We start from the raw sequence: 16,114 nt of genomic DNA, 5'->3' as shown, positions 1-16,114 counted from the left end.
TTAAAGCTATGAGATAAACAATAGACAGACACAGGATATAATTATTATAGCATCACTGCAAAAGGTCATTGACAGGCTGATGGTCGGAGATCAATCAACCTCACCCAATATAGGCTAAAATAAAAGGAAAATTTAACGTACCTATCGGTTAAAGTTAACTATGTAACAAAAAATCGTTTTGTATAGAAATATTTATTGGGTATAAATATAAAATAGAGTAACATAATATAATATAACCATTGTAAACTAGTCGTTGTCGCTCTTGACTGGATATTTAAATATCCTTGCGGTGCCATCGTCGGATGTGGTTAATATAATATTTTCCTTGGCATTGTGTACCAAATCTAGTACTTCTGACCAATGGCCAGTTAACATAGCACTTCTTTCACCAGATCTTCCTTCGTAAAATCTTACGGAGCCATCGAGGCAACCAGTAAGAAGATTTTCTTTAACCCATATCATTTTCGTAACGCCAGCCGATACATCTTCCTCAGATTTGGCACAGGAATGACGAACCATTTGTCTTGCTGTATCCCATATTGTCACGGATCCGTTTAATGTGCCTAAAAATAATAATAAGCATATAAAACACATTATGGGTGGTATTGTTGATATAAATTCTGTGACTTTATTAAAAAAAAATTACTGTACTTTCCTCGTAGTTAGACTTATTTTCATTAAAAATTACATATATTTTTTCTCATATTAAAAAACAACATACTAAGTTATAATTACTACACTAAATAAACAAAAATGAGGATTACAGTATTTCATAAAACATTTTCTATAAATAAAAATGGATTTCGATTGCCCTTGGTCACGACTCACGGCATCACGCGTAAACATCTGGACTTTATATTGTCAGGAGTAGAAAAGAAAGAAATTCTGCCAAAAATGAAAATTAAGAAAATTTAACGACTATTTAAAATTTACACATATTATAGTTAGCGGTAAGACATAATATAGTCTGTCAGATCAGCAGGTATAAGATCAATTAATTCAATTATTACAATCTAGAAGCTATAATTTATTTATTTTTTTAAATAATGTATTGTATACATCTGTTTTTTTTAAAGTAAGGATTGATATTGGTTAAAAGCCAAAAAGAGGTATGTCTGATCTGGCTCTTCCAAATTATTCATACGAATATTTTATGTAATGTATACTCCTTCATCCTTAAATTAACGAACCATTGTCTTAATAGTTTAAAATGTAACATTCATATTTATTATGCTGTATATCAAAGTTTTATTACCAAGAGCAAAATATCCGAGCTGTGTATCTTGACAAAAAGCAACAGTTTCTAAATCATTATCAGCTTGAAGTTGTGCAACCACTTTCCCATTATTGGATGTAGTTAGACACACCTTCCCTGTAAAAGAATCAAGTTTTAGAATACATGTATACTTTCTTAGCTTATATAGAAGCATCTGTTAGACAAAATATAGAACAAAACATGTTTTTTGTATGTTTAAAGTCAATGTATCCTTAAGCTTCTCTTTATAAGGTCTTTGTAATACTTCGGAATAGATATTTTATAAAGACTATCCAGTAACAACCATGTAATATTGCTTTCATTGCTATTTTTTAATATTATAAAAACATATTATGTACATGTCAAATCAATAATGCTTATGCATTTGTTGTGTTATATTTTGAAGTGAATATTTTTTTTGCCGCATTGAGAGTAAATTTTCAAGGTCGCCATACCGACACGTTATGAAGTAAGGCGACATAAAAGTTTCACTTCTGACACGTATGCTCAGGGCACACCCTTTTTTAATTTATGCTAAGCTTAAAGGTTTTGCTTTACATGAACTTGCGATAATATTAATGACAGAGAGACGTAGCTAGTTACCACCTAAGAAAATATCAGAAAAAAGTAATATTATGTTGATTATAATAAAAACTATTTTATTACCATCTGTGGAAATGGATGCCAAAAGATTATTCTCAGGATGTAGATCGAGTGCTGTGACGCGGCTCTCATGCATACCAGCAGGCAGTTGATGAAGAACAGCATTTGTCTTAAGATCCCAGATCTTAACAACTCCGTCTTCATAGCCAGCAGCAAGCCTCACACCATCGGGGTATATCTAGAATATATTTTTGATTTATTTTCTGATAATCTATACTAATAATATAAAGAGGAAAGGTTTGTATGTATGTATGGTTTTCACGCATAAACTACTGGACCGATTTTGATGAAATTTGGCACAGATAATCTTTAGACCCTGAGAAAGAACATAGGCTATCTATTATTGCGAAATATGTACCACGGGCGAAGCCGGGGCGGACCGCTAGTGTGTAAATAATTGTAAAGGTTATTATAATTATTATAATTAAATAATAAAGGAACACTATCCATCAGCATGGTTAATTCATTAATTCCATGGCAAAATTTTCAATAAATATGTTATTTCATAAATCCATACTTAATATTATAAATGCGAAAGTAACTCTGTCTGTCTGTCTGTTACTCAATCATGCCTTAACTACTGAACCAATTTGCATGAAATTTGGTATAGAGATATTTTGATACCCGAGAAAGGACATAGGATAGGTTTTATCCCGGAAATCCCACGGGAACGGGAACTATGCGGGTTTTTCTTTGACTGCGCAGGCGATGCCGCGGGTGGAAAGCTAGTCTAATATAATATGTAAATTTACTCAAAATATGTAAAATTCTTTCCACGCACAAGATATACTTTTCTTGAATATTAGCTGTGCTTGACAAATATACAAGTATAAGCAATAAAATAAAAAATATATTTAAATTTGTAATACCTTTCCACATTCAGTTCTAATATTGTGTCCTTGTAGAACTTTAGTATCTCCTGATGGTATTTTAAAGACATATATGTCACCAGCTACTGCTCCACATATGAGGACCCTCGCACCAAAATGCCAAAGGCCCCAACTGAGATCATCAGCTTCATATTCAAATGCCACAAGCCAAGGTTCCTGCTGATTTTCTTCTAAATTACACTTCCAAACTTTAATTAAGCCACACATATCAACTGTGGCTAAGTAAGCCCCATCAAAACTAAAGCCAACGAAAATTACTGAATCTTTATGACCCGTACAATCCATGATTATTTGACCAGTTTCTACAGACCATACATAGGCTTTATCATCCTCTCCTCCAGTGACAGCAAATTTTCCACTTGGATGAAGATCACAACAAAAAACTGAGCCTGTATGTTTATCGAAAACCATTGCCGCGTGGTCTTCAGGCCTTTCCATACCTACATCATTGTATTCCTCTTCTTGATCGTCAACCATTTCTTCGTCATCAAACTGAATCTCGTCCAGTTCTCCCAAATAAATGAGTTCATCTTCATTTTCACCATCCATTCCCATAATTTCATCACCATTAACAGATGAGGGTGGTGTATCTTCTTGGTGAACCCTCATTTTCATTGATATTAAAAATAATTACTTAGTTTCTTCAAAAATAACCTCACAAAATAAACGTTCTTTTAAAAAGTAGTCACTAATAAGCTAGTTGGACAGAAACTTCTTTCAAGTAATAGAAAATTGTAAATATATTTGAAATATGATTCCGTAAATTTAGTTTTTTATTTTCGATAAATATCAATTGAAAGAGAAAAATAATCACATGCCTGCCGCAGTCCGCTTTTGTTTTGATAATTTTTGGTGACAGTGTCAACTGTCAAGTGTGTTGTCGTGACTTTTGTCAGACCAATGTCAAAGTCATCCATCTCACGCACACTCGCGTGGTTTAGAAGCTATAAGGCCATTCTTCCATTACGATACGCACAGCCCACAGGAGATATTCAAGTATCCTGCAAGTCGTCGGAGATTAGTCGCCTCGGAGTATCTCACATACATTTGTATTTAGGCTCGCACACTACGCTACCGGTACAAAGTATGTGAGATATTCCGCGGTGACTAGTCTCCGAGACTTGCAGGATACTTGAATCGCCTATGCATATCGCAATGGGAGAGTGGCCTAAAGATTGATGCAGGATGAAGGTACATTATGTTGAATGGAAGAGGTAATGACACTTCCACAGACATTTCATTACAGAAAGATCACAGACACAATCACAGATCTTTTGTAGACAAGTTGTAAACTTCCTGTGTAAACTTCAATGCTAGGCGTCCATTAGAGATGGATCGGGGCGGGTCGCATCGCAACGGGCCGTCTCTAATGGACGCGCTGTTTGCTCCTGCGTCCACCGCGGCGGACCGCCTAGGCGGATTTTATTTAACAGACGTGTTTTCATGCTTGGACTGACATCGCGCTATCATAGACAGCTCCGACGAAGAGATGTTATGGTTTCAAATCAATTGAACAATATCTAGTACAACAAAAAAATATATTTAGATCTTACTTATACTTTTGGAGAATAATGATATGCGTGGACAAACATACAAACACTTTTGAAATTTGGCACAGGGTCTTTATTAGAAGCTGATATAGATTAACATATCCAAAAACTGGGTATTTCTGAAAATATACAATAATACATACATAGGGGTCGAATTGATAACCTCCTTTTTTGAAGTCGGTTAAAAACCTAGAATTTAAATGAATTATTTAATTAAACACTTGACCGTAATTTGAAGCTTACTTCATTGAGAAGGCACCTAGCTTTTTCCGCCTATTTTGCCCTCTCTTTCCGTTGTATATATGCTATCTCTCTCGCACACCTCTCCACCAGGTGGCGGGGCGCACGATAATGTGCGGGCGCTGGATGTTTTTTCATTGGCGTCTAGCTTCCGCCGCGAGAAGGTTGTCTACAAGACTACAACCTTGGTGCTATTAAGTATTGCTTAAAGCAAGTGCTAAAAGTGTTAAAAAGTGTATCCCGTCGGATCGGTACAGTGAGTTATTTTTACATCTATTCTAATAATATTTTACTTAAAAATGAGTAAAAATCTTTAAAGTCAACGGTATAATCGTTGGACTTTATTTAAAATGCTGAGGTTTTTAATGAATCCTTCAGCAATAGTTTATTTTTTCAATATGCTTAAATACTTAATAGCATGAATAAAGATATTTAAAATTAACGATACAACCGTTACATTTTACTTGAAATAGTAACTTTTCTTTTGAAATATTTCATTATGCAATATGTACTAATTAATATTTGAATTTTTAATACTGTGAGTAAAGCTATTTTAACGGTGTTACCGTTCGGCTTTACTCGAATCGTTAATATTACTTTTGTGATTATTTGATATTACTAGATATATCAAATACCCTCTCTTGTATATAGATATTTTTAATTATTTATTTCATTTTTAATAATGTGTTTTTATTACAAGGTTACAAGTGAATTTTTCTTGGAAAAATTACAATTAATACCTACTTAGTATGGATATGAGCCAACTCAAAGCTTTACAGGCATACAATCCATTGCTACGACTTTATTACATTGTCGTTATCGCTAGGAACGGTTCGGAATTCCTATAATAGTTTATTACTAAAAATTATCGAACGAGATGAGTCAGCTCCAAGAAGTCACGACATGTCAGAACATGTTGTGATATTATTTTATAAATCGTACGGGAGTTACCGCTCAACTGAATAATGATGGAATTCGCTCATGTATAGTAGATACGTACCATGAATGTACCACACATTCAAAACTATCCGTAGTCTATACGTGTCCTTTTATGAGTATTATTCTGATCCGTTTTTATGTGAAAATAGACATATTACACACGGCTAATTTGATTGAAAATTACGTTTCCTATGTTTCAAATGATGCAACTTTTTTGTTTAAACGAGTAAGTACCAAAATTTTACAATTAAATTCTTTGGTTTACTGAACTTAGATTTAGATACATTTATTTAAAGGATTTACAATTCACTTCTAACGTTTTAGAATAATATTATAAACTTGTACACCTTGACAAAAAGTAAAAAATTGCGGGTGAGTGGAGATTATTTTGTGCAATTAAATATAACGTCCTACGACGGTATGGTTGCGTTCGTAAGGAATGTTAACGGATATAAAGCAACAATGTTACATCGATTGCACGAACAAAAATAAATATGAATCGAAGTTCATTTTAAAATTTAGTGAATTGATTTGAATTATGAATTTATTAAATAGTTAGTTCTTTTTTATATAAACATAATAACTAATTACCATTGTCAAATCAATTCTTATTAATTCATCCTGGACAGTTGTCGCTAACATTGGAAAATAAGTTAAAGGACCTTGTTAATTGCTATATTATTTAAATGATTATTATATTAGCGCTAATTTTATATTAGCACTAAGGTGTATTCTTGCTCGAAGCAGAATACATAAATGTGGCCACTACTCCTCGCAGGGGTTAACCAGGTCAAATCCACCCTCGCAGGGTGTCTCTTAAGCATTTTTTGGCAGGCCCTACTTATTTCTAGTTACAAACATCCCTCGCGCAGCTGTCGCTCGCAGGGAAATGGTGCAAATATATATCGGCCCTCGCGGGGCTTTGATTACGACCGTCCCTCACGGAGAAATGGTGCAAATATATATCAGCCCTCGCGGGGCTTTGACTACAACAGTACCTCACGGAGACATGGTGCAAATATATATAAGCCCTCGCGGGGCTTTGACTACAACAGTACCTCACGGAGACATGGTGCAAATATATATCAGCCCTCGCGGGGCTTTGATGGCGATTGGTGCAAATATACAAAGGTTTGATCATTAAAATGATCATAGATATTTGCTTTCGTCAACGAGGACCCACGAAAGAAGTTTTGGATATGACCGTATCGGATCTTCACTCTTCTAACGTAGGTAGAAAAAAGGTTTTGAAATCTTCTTCACAGTGGGCAGTATAGTAATATGACCTAATAAATACAATAAAGGTTAGAGACGTCAAATAATGGGCGCATGAAATTGATACTTCGTATCCTAAAAGTTTACGCTTCAGGAATCAGGGAACCACCATTGGTTTACCAATTATGGAAATTGGAATTGAACAAATCGTATTTACCAATGTAAAGCCTATTCACAACAAAGGAAGGCGAGTCGGAACAATATCATCTCGCAGATGATTTGTGGCGGTGGTTTCGAGGATTGTCACCAAGCCTTGTGTCAACGGTATGTTTGGTATCATCATTCAATGGCACTAGCCGACCAATTTTCATATAAAAACATCGGAAGAGATTTTTTAATCGCAAAGCGATTGAATGTAACAAATGACGATTGATTCAAAATCAAATTTCAAATTTCAAACGATTGATTACGTATATTTGACCTCTCATAGGCCTATTTTAGTTGCCCGGTCTTGTAGGCAATTTATTTGACTCGTTTTTCAACCCATTTGACCTCATTATTGCACCCATGAGATTTTTCTTCAGGGCTCAAACAATAAATCGCTGAGGGATTAGGATAATCGTTTGTTAGACAAGTTTCTTGTCATCACACCAGGATTATTATATTGTATAATAAAGTTATATACAACTATTTACGTAAAACGTTTAAGTACTCAACGAATACTGAGAATACTGACTGTTGAGTTACATAGGATAGAGGATAAATAACGGAAAGTCAATCTATCCAAACAAAAGCCTCTTATTATTAGATATTACTTGGAACCCTACCCTAACGAGAAAGCTCTGCCAAATGACTGTTCATTTCTTTGCTTTGAGGGGGGGGGGGGGCAATAAATGAAATGCAGTAGGTACAGACTATACGGTTTTTAAAATATAAGTCTGGTAAGCGAACTAAACTTTGCTACTTTAGTTCTTGCTATATCGCTGTCCGTGGCTGCCTCGCGTGTTTACGGATGAATAAAGTAATGTCCTGTCTTCGCATCCACAGCTAACTGTCCTATTCTGTCATAATCTTAACACAGATTCATTGGACATAGCTCCCCACGAGCTCTGTTCTTCATTTTTGCACTCGCACAACTGTGGACAACACGAGAGCAATGCCTGCATTGGTAGCAGTTACAATCAAGGGCTAGCAAGGTAGGCTAGCCATAATACGGATGTTGGAACAACCGACTATATTTAGGGCAATTTTCTTTGTCCAGTGTAACGTTTAGACTGTCGTAGCATTCCTACGGAACAAAGATGGGATCAGATCTGCATCCTTAATGAAGTTAATCGAAAGGAGATACTTTCAGACGATGATAGTATTCAAAATCCACCATATTCTTGAGCATAATAATGCATAGTTAAGCTTATAATCTCTGTTGCCATTATCCTGCAGCAGAATTCCTTGGCGATCATTTGTTCTCGTAATGCTGGGGCCACACTAACGTCTAACGTCTAATGCCCTTTATCGCGATAATTATTCCGATAATTTTTAAGGCGTTAAGTGGGTGGCTACACTTGAACGGTCAACGTGAATGCCGATTGTTGGCGATAAAAACGGCGTTAATTTTACTAAAATTCTAGCAAGATGGACGTAGTGTGACCGCTTCATTGCGTTAATTCTCGCGATAAAGCTATCGCCTCGCCAAACGGCAATGTTAATGCCGTTGTTAAATAATACTGGCTACACCTAAAGTTAACGTCCATTATCGCGTTAATTAATGGCATTTCCCGTTAGTGTGGCCCCAGCATTAGAACGAGCGAGGTTGTTACGATAATATGAGAAATCCTGTCAGTTAGAGACCTGAACGACGCGATAGAGTACCGCTATTTCAGTCGTAGTAGCACCTAGAAGGGTGAAGGTATTCTGGAAAGCGGAACTGAAGGCCCGGTCAGCAGCACCAGCCACCTAATAGACAGTGTTCAGTGCTGCACCACTATAATCTGCAAAATGACTCTGACGGTATGAAAATGTGGAGTACATTTTCGAAATATCAAATGATATAGTTGGAATAAAAATCCTATTTGCCTCCGTCTACCCAAAAGACGTACGGAGTAGCTAGTAGTAGTTGGTTGAATTATAATAAGTATAGTTAAAATCCTTTATTACTGACTGGATAAATTTGGCTCTTTTCCTATCTGACGTTCATATAGCTGTTGACTGCCTAGTGTTATGCACAAACACTATTATAAATAAGTCACGTTATGTAGTCCCGAGACTTTCGGTATATAAGTTCTGATGTAAATCATAATTATATCTTAAAACTGAATTGATTAAAAGTAACGTACTTAGCTGTAGTAATTGCAGTTTTGGGACACAGATAAGCTCTTTATCATTTTAGTCTCTTGAGTTCAGTATATTTGTTTCCAGTACAGAGTTTATGACCTATCAGTTTTAAATAAATAATTCATGCATTGTACTGAAAGTACCAGCCATGTTTAGATTATGATTGCGACGTTGGCTCTAAACATTAAAAGATACCGCACGGTTTAGTTGGATGTTAAAAATCTGCATTATAATTTAAACCATTTACCTGTTTTGTTATTTTATTGCCTTATTCAAGGGGTGACCTTTTAAATTTACTTCTGACCCCAAAAGTAAGGACCAAGGTCTCTTCTTGTCCGCTTGTAGCAGGTTGGGTTAAAACTGTGTGAGTTGAGACATTTGGTAATTCTATGTTAAGATGATTCAATGATGCTTCTGCAGAGTTCTAATTGAATAAATAAAGGTTTGAGTTTGAGGTATTTTTGCCTCGTCGGGATCAGCTGTTGCTTCATTTTGTAAGTAACATCTAAATGCGTAATTGAAAGTCGTTACTGGCGCTTTCGCAGATTTACGCCAAAGATAGTGGAAATTGTAGTAACTTTAACTTTTCAAGCCCAAAAAGGTTAACTAAGGTACGCTTGAACCAATCGCATAAGTTCTAATACTTTTAATCATTATGATTAACTTTTTGGTTCTTAATTGATTAACTTTTCATCTGGGATTGTTAATATATTATATAATATAAAAATTTGTGTGATTTATTAGTAGGTATACTATCTGCACACCTTACTCTTTCAAATAAAGAAATAAGTAATTACTTATGTATTCAAATTCACATTGGCGTCACATTGTACACCAGGTGGGTAACAAACAGGTCTCAATGAAGTAAGCTTCAAATTACGGTCAAGTGTTTAATAGCTGTGTTTTACCTGAAAATAAAACACATATTAAATACTTACCTATATTTGAAGCTTACACTTAATGTCCACCTGTTGTGGATTTCGACTCAATGAAAAAACATCCAGCGCCCGCACATTATCGTGCGCCCCGCCACCTGGTGGAGAGGTGTGCGAGAGAGATAGCATATATACAACGGAAAGAGAGGGCAAAATAGGCGGAAAAAGCTAGGTGCCTTCTCAATGAAGTAAGCTTCAAATATAGGTAAGTATTTAATATGTGTTTTATTTTCAGGTAAAACACAGCTATTAACTAACTTACGTGTTGAAATTGATATTTTTTTGGTTTTATGGCATTCAAATTTCATTGCATTTCATTTTCGTTTATTTTTTAGCACGGCACGTGCGCTCGCCGCTCACATCCGTCTGCCTGCGTCCACTAGACGGGTCGGGGGGGCGCAGTGCACCGCCGGCAGAAATCCACCTGCGAAGCGATATCCGCCAATGCGTTGCGGCCCATCGCGCCCCGATCCGTCGCTAATGGACGATGTTTCATACAAAACATAGGCTGGCGTATTTTTGCGTTGCGATGCGGCCCGGCCCGATCCGCCTAGTGGACGCCAGCCATAATAAATCTTCAAAAAAAGAAAAGAAACATGACATTGACAACCTAAGCTGACTGCTGACAACAGACATGAGACAAGTCACAAGTGACAACTGACACAAGTCAATACTTACTATCTTCAAAAGGTGGCGGTGCATTTAATTTATAACTCTATTTTCTATATTATTATTAGGTTATGTGTAATTAATTAATCACACACATAAAAGAATCAAAGGATATTAATAAATTATATAAATAACATGTCGTCTTTAAACAAAGGTAATATCAAATAAGAATGAAAACAACAAAATAATTTAACCACATTGTTAACTCCACTAATGATATACTTTTGAAATATTTTCTCTTTTTTCAGCGTTATTGCAGACGCCTGCTACATTTTTAATTGCCAGACGTTTTCGAGGTAAAATTAATATACAAAGACCTCGGAAACCTCACTTTGAGAAGCAGCTTCTTCTTGATATAACTAAACCTATTTATGGAACTCCTCGAAGCCAATTACCTGAATATGTTTTTTGTGATTTTGATAAATCTAAGAACGTAAAAAAGGAAATTGATAATCCATTTGAAAGGATATTAGCCCGTGAGTGCCTCGATTGGTTTAATACATCAAAAATGGTTGTGTTCCTGCACATGAATTCAATATCAATGGAGGATAAGACACCAATTTTCGCGGCATTAAAAAAGAACAACCTACATTTGAGGACCTATGGTAAAAAAATTGTAAGCATGGCAACCACAGGCACAAGATATGAAGTTGTTAATCAATTGTTTACATCACATCAGAACATTATTTTTGGGCAACCCAATAAAGCTGACAAAATGTTTAAAATTCTGAAAAAGGCACCTCAACTTGTTGTTATGGGTTAGTCTATAAAACATAATTTTTGGTGACTTATTGAGACTTAGTATTTTAAGTTTTATTAATTGTTATATTTGTTTTAGCCGGCATTGTTGAAGATAGATTTATGTCAAAAAATGAGTTAGTGGAGTTCAGTAATCTTCCCAACCTGGATGTTGCGAGAAGTCAATTATGTAATGTGCTGCAGAGCGCTGGGTCTTGTCTCGTGAACCAATTGAATCAAAACCAACAAATATTAGTTTCACATCTTGATAAACATATAGAATTGCAGAAAGCACCTCAGAGCGAAGAACAATCTGATACAAAGGAAAGTTCTTAAATTAAGGTTATAATAGTAATTGTAGTAATTGTAAACATAGATTAATTAAATATAATAGAAGATGTGGTATAAGTATATCTATTTTTATTTGTTTTTAAAAATTATTTTTTTTATTTCAGAATTGTTAACAATTACCTATTTATCTAAAGGTAAATTATTTATTGTGGAATGGTTTTCTATTTAAAATTAAATGTAAAAATTGTTTATTTGGAACATTATAGCATTCATAATGTAACATAGGCACATATCTATGTAAATTGTTTTGCCGTCTTTATGGTGGGATAAAATTAAGTTTGAATTGACTTTGACAGACATACATAAAGAATTGTTGTCGTCAGCCATTGGACGTCCACTGTTGGACATAGGCCTCCCCCAAAGACTTCCAGAACGGCCGATCACCAGCAGCCTGCATCCAGCGGCTCCCCGCCACCTTGATCAGGTCGTCTGTCCATCTTGTTTGAGGCCGTCCTACGCTGCGTCGTCCTGTACGTTGTCTCCATTCGAGAACCTTTCTGCCCCAACGGCCATCGGTTCTACGGGCTATGTGCCCAGCCCAGCTCCACTTATATACATAAAGAATTATAGACTGTATATTATAGCAGTTTGTGATTGGGAATACCCAATGATTACGAAGTACATATTATACAATATTATTTGTATTTAAATTTTGTACTATGCGGAATGAAAATGTTTTGACAGCTGAACATATATGCTTGATAAATATTTAAATAAAAAAAGAAATCATAAACTTGACTTAAACAAAAAAATACTATCAATTCAGAATGTCTGTAGTTTTTCGGTTAAAAATACTCTGCATTCGTGGGTTTGATAGCTGTTGTTATTTAGTTAGATTATAATCTTTACGCAAGCTTACAAACTGTCGCCAAATTGTGATCCGTAACGTTAAATTTGCTCTCTATTTCAATTTAACGCATTCGATTTCTTTAGCCTATTTATTTATTATAATTAAAACGGTATTGCACCAATTACATTAATTATATCTAAAAATTACATAAATTATATTACAAAAAAATAAAATTAAATCAAATTACGAATTACATCAAATCAAATCAAATAATGCGAATATAATATCTTAGCTAAGTATTGTGTGGATAATTTATTTTACCCAACGTCCGCGTCAGGTGGTTTTTAAATATACAGAACCTTCACTGACCCATCATATTGAATAAAATTTAACGGTTTCACATCGATATAATACCTACTATAATCTTCCAAAAAAATTTAAAATTTTCGTTAAATTTCAAATTTCTAATATTCACGCAGTTTTTCGTCAGATAACGTTTAAAAAAATTTTCGCGTATATATCTACCATATCTACATTACAAGTAAATTCCCAGGTTTCCATAAATTGTCGTAATTTGTAAATTAGAGTTTAATCTACCCTTTTATGAGAATTTGATATGTATGAACTAATAAAATTTATGACTTACCTATCTCAGTTGAGAAAAAAAATAACTACCGCTTTAATTATTATTCATTATATCAGTCACTTCATCAATAATTTCGAAAGATATAGGTACCTAACCACAAAAATAGTAAAAAAAATTACCACAAAATTCTACAGGGACTTTTTATATCCAGTTTTCATTAACTAGAAATCAAAAATAAATAATTGATCCACATATTATTTTTCGGAAAAAAATTGGTCTATGAATCGATTGTAAAAAGATATTAGTTTGACATTGCTTTAAAAATTCCAGTCCAGTTATTTAATAATTTATTTATAAGCATTTGCAATAAGTAATAGTTTCGTATTAAGTATTATTGAATGTTTTGTATTCATCATCGCAAATAGAAGTTCACCCAGAAATATCCAAGAATCAAGTCAATTTTATTAGTAGTTGTAGACTGTAACGTAACGGCACCAGTCTTGTACAGATTAAGGAAAAAATTTAAGTTTTTTGCAAATTTCTCGTAGGTTTTTTAACTTTATTGGATATTGTTTAGTTAAACCTTTGGTTCAATGTTAGTTTAACGTAACCAATGTTAGAAAAAAGATTACAATGCATAAATAATGAAGTTATTTATAAATTAAAAAACCACTTTTTTGCACCAGTGTTGGACAGTGAAAAATCTAATGATGGACACCCAGTTTTGGACAACATCCAGTTATGAACACCCATTTATGGACTGTACTGTAATGTCGTTTCTCCAGTTATTTACAATCTAACTCACACGGACTTATGTACATGTTGTCATTTTATTTTTTCTTTTTTATGGACGTATTTTATCAAAATGTAAATAGGATAAGATCTAAAACTAAGGACATTTATCTTAATATCTTAAGTAACGACTACGACATCATCTGTTTAACCGAAACAAATTTAAACGACTCTATAAATGACAACGAATTGTTCGATGATCGCTATATCATTTATCGAAGAGATAGATACACAACGAATATTACAAAGAAAGAGGGTGGAGGAATTTTAATTGCTATAAATAAAAGGCTTAATGTAGTTCGTAAGTATCAATGGGAAAGTGTGATTGAAGATCTTTGGGTGACGATTATCCCATCCCAATCAAATAATAGGCGTATACATTTATGTTTATGTTACTTACCACCAGATTTAACTTTACCCTATATCAAAAGTTTTTATCAATCTATTCATAATATAGTTCTTCAATCTGATAATACTGACGAATTTATATGCCTTGGTGACTTTAATACTACTAATATTGATTGGCTGAAAAGCTCCGATAATTTCTCACTATTACCTTCTAATCCACGGGATCAAAAAGCTAACCTTCTCTTAGAATCTATTAATCTTTGCAATTTTTACCAATTTAATCATATTAAGAACATTAATAATCGTTATCTTGACTTAGTCTTATCAACAATAACTAGTGTTTCAGTAAATGATGCAGACCCCATAAGCCGAGTTGACCGCCACCATCCCGCATTGTCAGTTACTGTAAATTATACAGTTAATCACTGCCCATCACCCCGCTTCAAACAACCTAAGCGTCCCAATTTTAATAAGTGTAATTTCTCGCGTGCTCGGTATGAAGTTTCTCAAATTGAATGGAACAACGTGCTTTGTTCCAACGATATTGACGTCAACGTCGATATATTTTACGGCATAATAAATAAAATCATTCACGATACATGCCCTTTAACATCCAAAAGAACCGATGAATTTCCCTTATGGTTTACGCCTGCATTGAAACGATGTGTTCGTGAAAAATTAAAGTTTCACAAAAAATTTAAAAATTTTAAAAATCCACGCGATTACGATACATACTCTCTATTACGTCGTCGCAGTAAATTGCTTATTTCTAAATCTTATAATAACTTTATCTCCTCAACTGAAAGTGCCTTGCAGGATAATATTAAATGTTTTTGGCGGTACGTTAATGATAAGAAATCTTCCAAGTCCTCAATTCCTAAGACGATGAAGTATGGTGATCTAGCATGTTCTGATAGTAGGGGGATATGTGAGTTGTTTTCTAATTATTTTAATTCTGTTTATCAAGGCGCGCAATCCTCCACTTCATCATTTACCGATAATACATTCTCTGCATCTTTAAGCAACTCTGTACTCAACAACATCGCAGTCAGTAAGCAGAAGATTATTACAACAATTCGAAAACTTGATGTGTGTAAGGGAGCAGGACCAGATGGAATACCACCCCTCTCACATAATACCCATTTTGAAGTCTGGTGACAAATCGAGCTGTGAGAATTACCGACCGATTAGCATACTATCTTGCCTGGCTAAATTATTTGAAGCAGTAGTCTACGATACACTGTATTTTCATCTCCTTCCCTTGATTTCTCCGAATCAACACGGATTTATAAGACAACGCTCGACAACTACAAATCTCCTGACTTACCACTCATATTTATGCTCTGCTTTTGAAAAAAGACAACAAGTGGACGCCATCTATACCGATTTTTCCAAGGCTTTCGATAGAGTAAACCACATTATACTTTGTAATAAACTAAGTGCTTGGGGAATACATGGTAATTTACTCCGATGGATTACTTCCTACCTGTCCAACCGTAGTCAGCTTGTTGCTCTTAATGGCTCATTATCCTCACCTGTTCTAATACCTTCTGGCGTCCCGCAAGGGTCCCATCTCGGACCCTTACTCTTTATCGTATTTATCAATGACCTCATCGACAACTTAAAATGCCCATCTCTTATGTATGCTGACGACTTAAAGGTATTCTCCACTGTGGCCAATATTCAAGATGCTTATATACTACAAAATGACCTAGATTCTATAGCGAAATGGTGTGAACTTAACCAAATGACCCTGAACGTTAATAAATGTGCTGTTATAAGCTTTACGCGAAAGTTTAACAAATTAAATTTTAATTACAGT

At 34.6% G+C, this 16,114-nt stretch overlaps 2 protein-coding genes across 2 annotated transcripts; one reads left to right on the top strand and one right to left on the bottom strand.

Annotated features, from left to right (window-relative positions):
* Nucleotides 1-158: 158 nt before the first annotated feature.
* On the bottom strand, nucleotides 159-3,662 carry LOC149490384 (angio-associated migratory cell protein). The gene is made up of 4 exons (XM_089703665.1): nucleotides 2,788-3,662; nucleotides 1,922-2,096; nucleotides 1,256-1,372; nucleotides 159-563 (listed from the first exon to the last, which is right to left on the bottom strand). Exons 1-4 carry the CDS (start codon nucleotides 3,421-3,423, stop codon nucleotides 247-249), a joined length of 1,245 nt encoding a protein of 414 aa, XP_089559791.1. The 5' UTR covers nucleotides 3,424-3,662; the 3' UTR covers nucleotides 159-246.
* Nucleotides 3,663-10,668: 7,006 nt separating this feature from the next.
* mRpL10 (mitochondrial ribosomal protein L10) lies at nucleotides 10,669-11,874 on the top strand. Its single transcript, XM_089703676.1, has 3 exons — nucleotides 10,669-10,841; nucleotides 10,936-11,445; nucleotides 11,526-11,874. The coding sequence occupies exons 1-3, from the start codon at nucleotides 10,823-10,825 to the stop codon at nucleotides 11,759-11,761; spliced, it is 765 nt and encodes a 254-aa protein (XP_089559802.1). The 5' UTR covers nucleotides 10,669-10,822; the 3' UTR covers nucleotides 11,762-11,874.
* The last annotated feature ends 4,240 nt before the right edge of the window (nucleotides 11,875-16,114 follow it).

Source organism: Colias philodice, chromosome 2, assembly GCF_061535455.1.
Source record: "Colias philodice isolate Cphi_HAF_F1 chromosome 2, ilColPhil1 Martin Lab GWU primary, whole genome shotgun sequence".
Lineage (NCBI taxonomy): Eukaryota > Metazoa > Arthropoda > Insecta > Lepidoptera > Pieridae > Colias > Colias philodice.
Note: the sequence above shows the minus strand (reverse complement) of the source record. Positions and strands in the feature narration are given on the sequence as shown.

Bases quoted from the DNA above. Each gene is read 5' to 3' on its own strand.
- LOC149490384 (XM_089703665.1), bottom strand. From the start codon at position 3,423: ATGAAAATGAGGGTTCACCAAGAAGATACACCACCCTCATCTGTTAAT. The intron at 1,373-1,921 runs GTAATAAAATAG...ATTCTTTTACAG, and splicing joins GGCATCCATTTCCACAGATG to GGAAGGTGTGTCTAACTACA. The intron at 564-1,255 runs GTAATAAAACTT...TATTATTTTTAG, and splicing joins GCTCGGATATTTTGCTCTTG to GCACATTAAACGGATCCGTG.
- mRpL10 (XM_089703676.1), top strand. The intron at 11,446-11,525 runs GTTAGTCTATAA...TATTTGTTTTAG, and splicing joins ACCTCAACTTGTTGTTATGG to CCGGCATTGTTGAAGATAGA.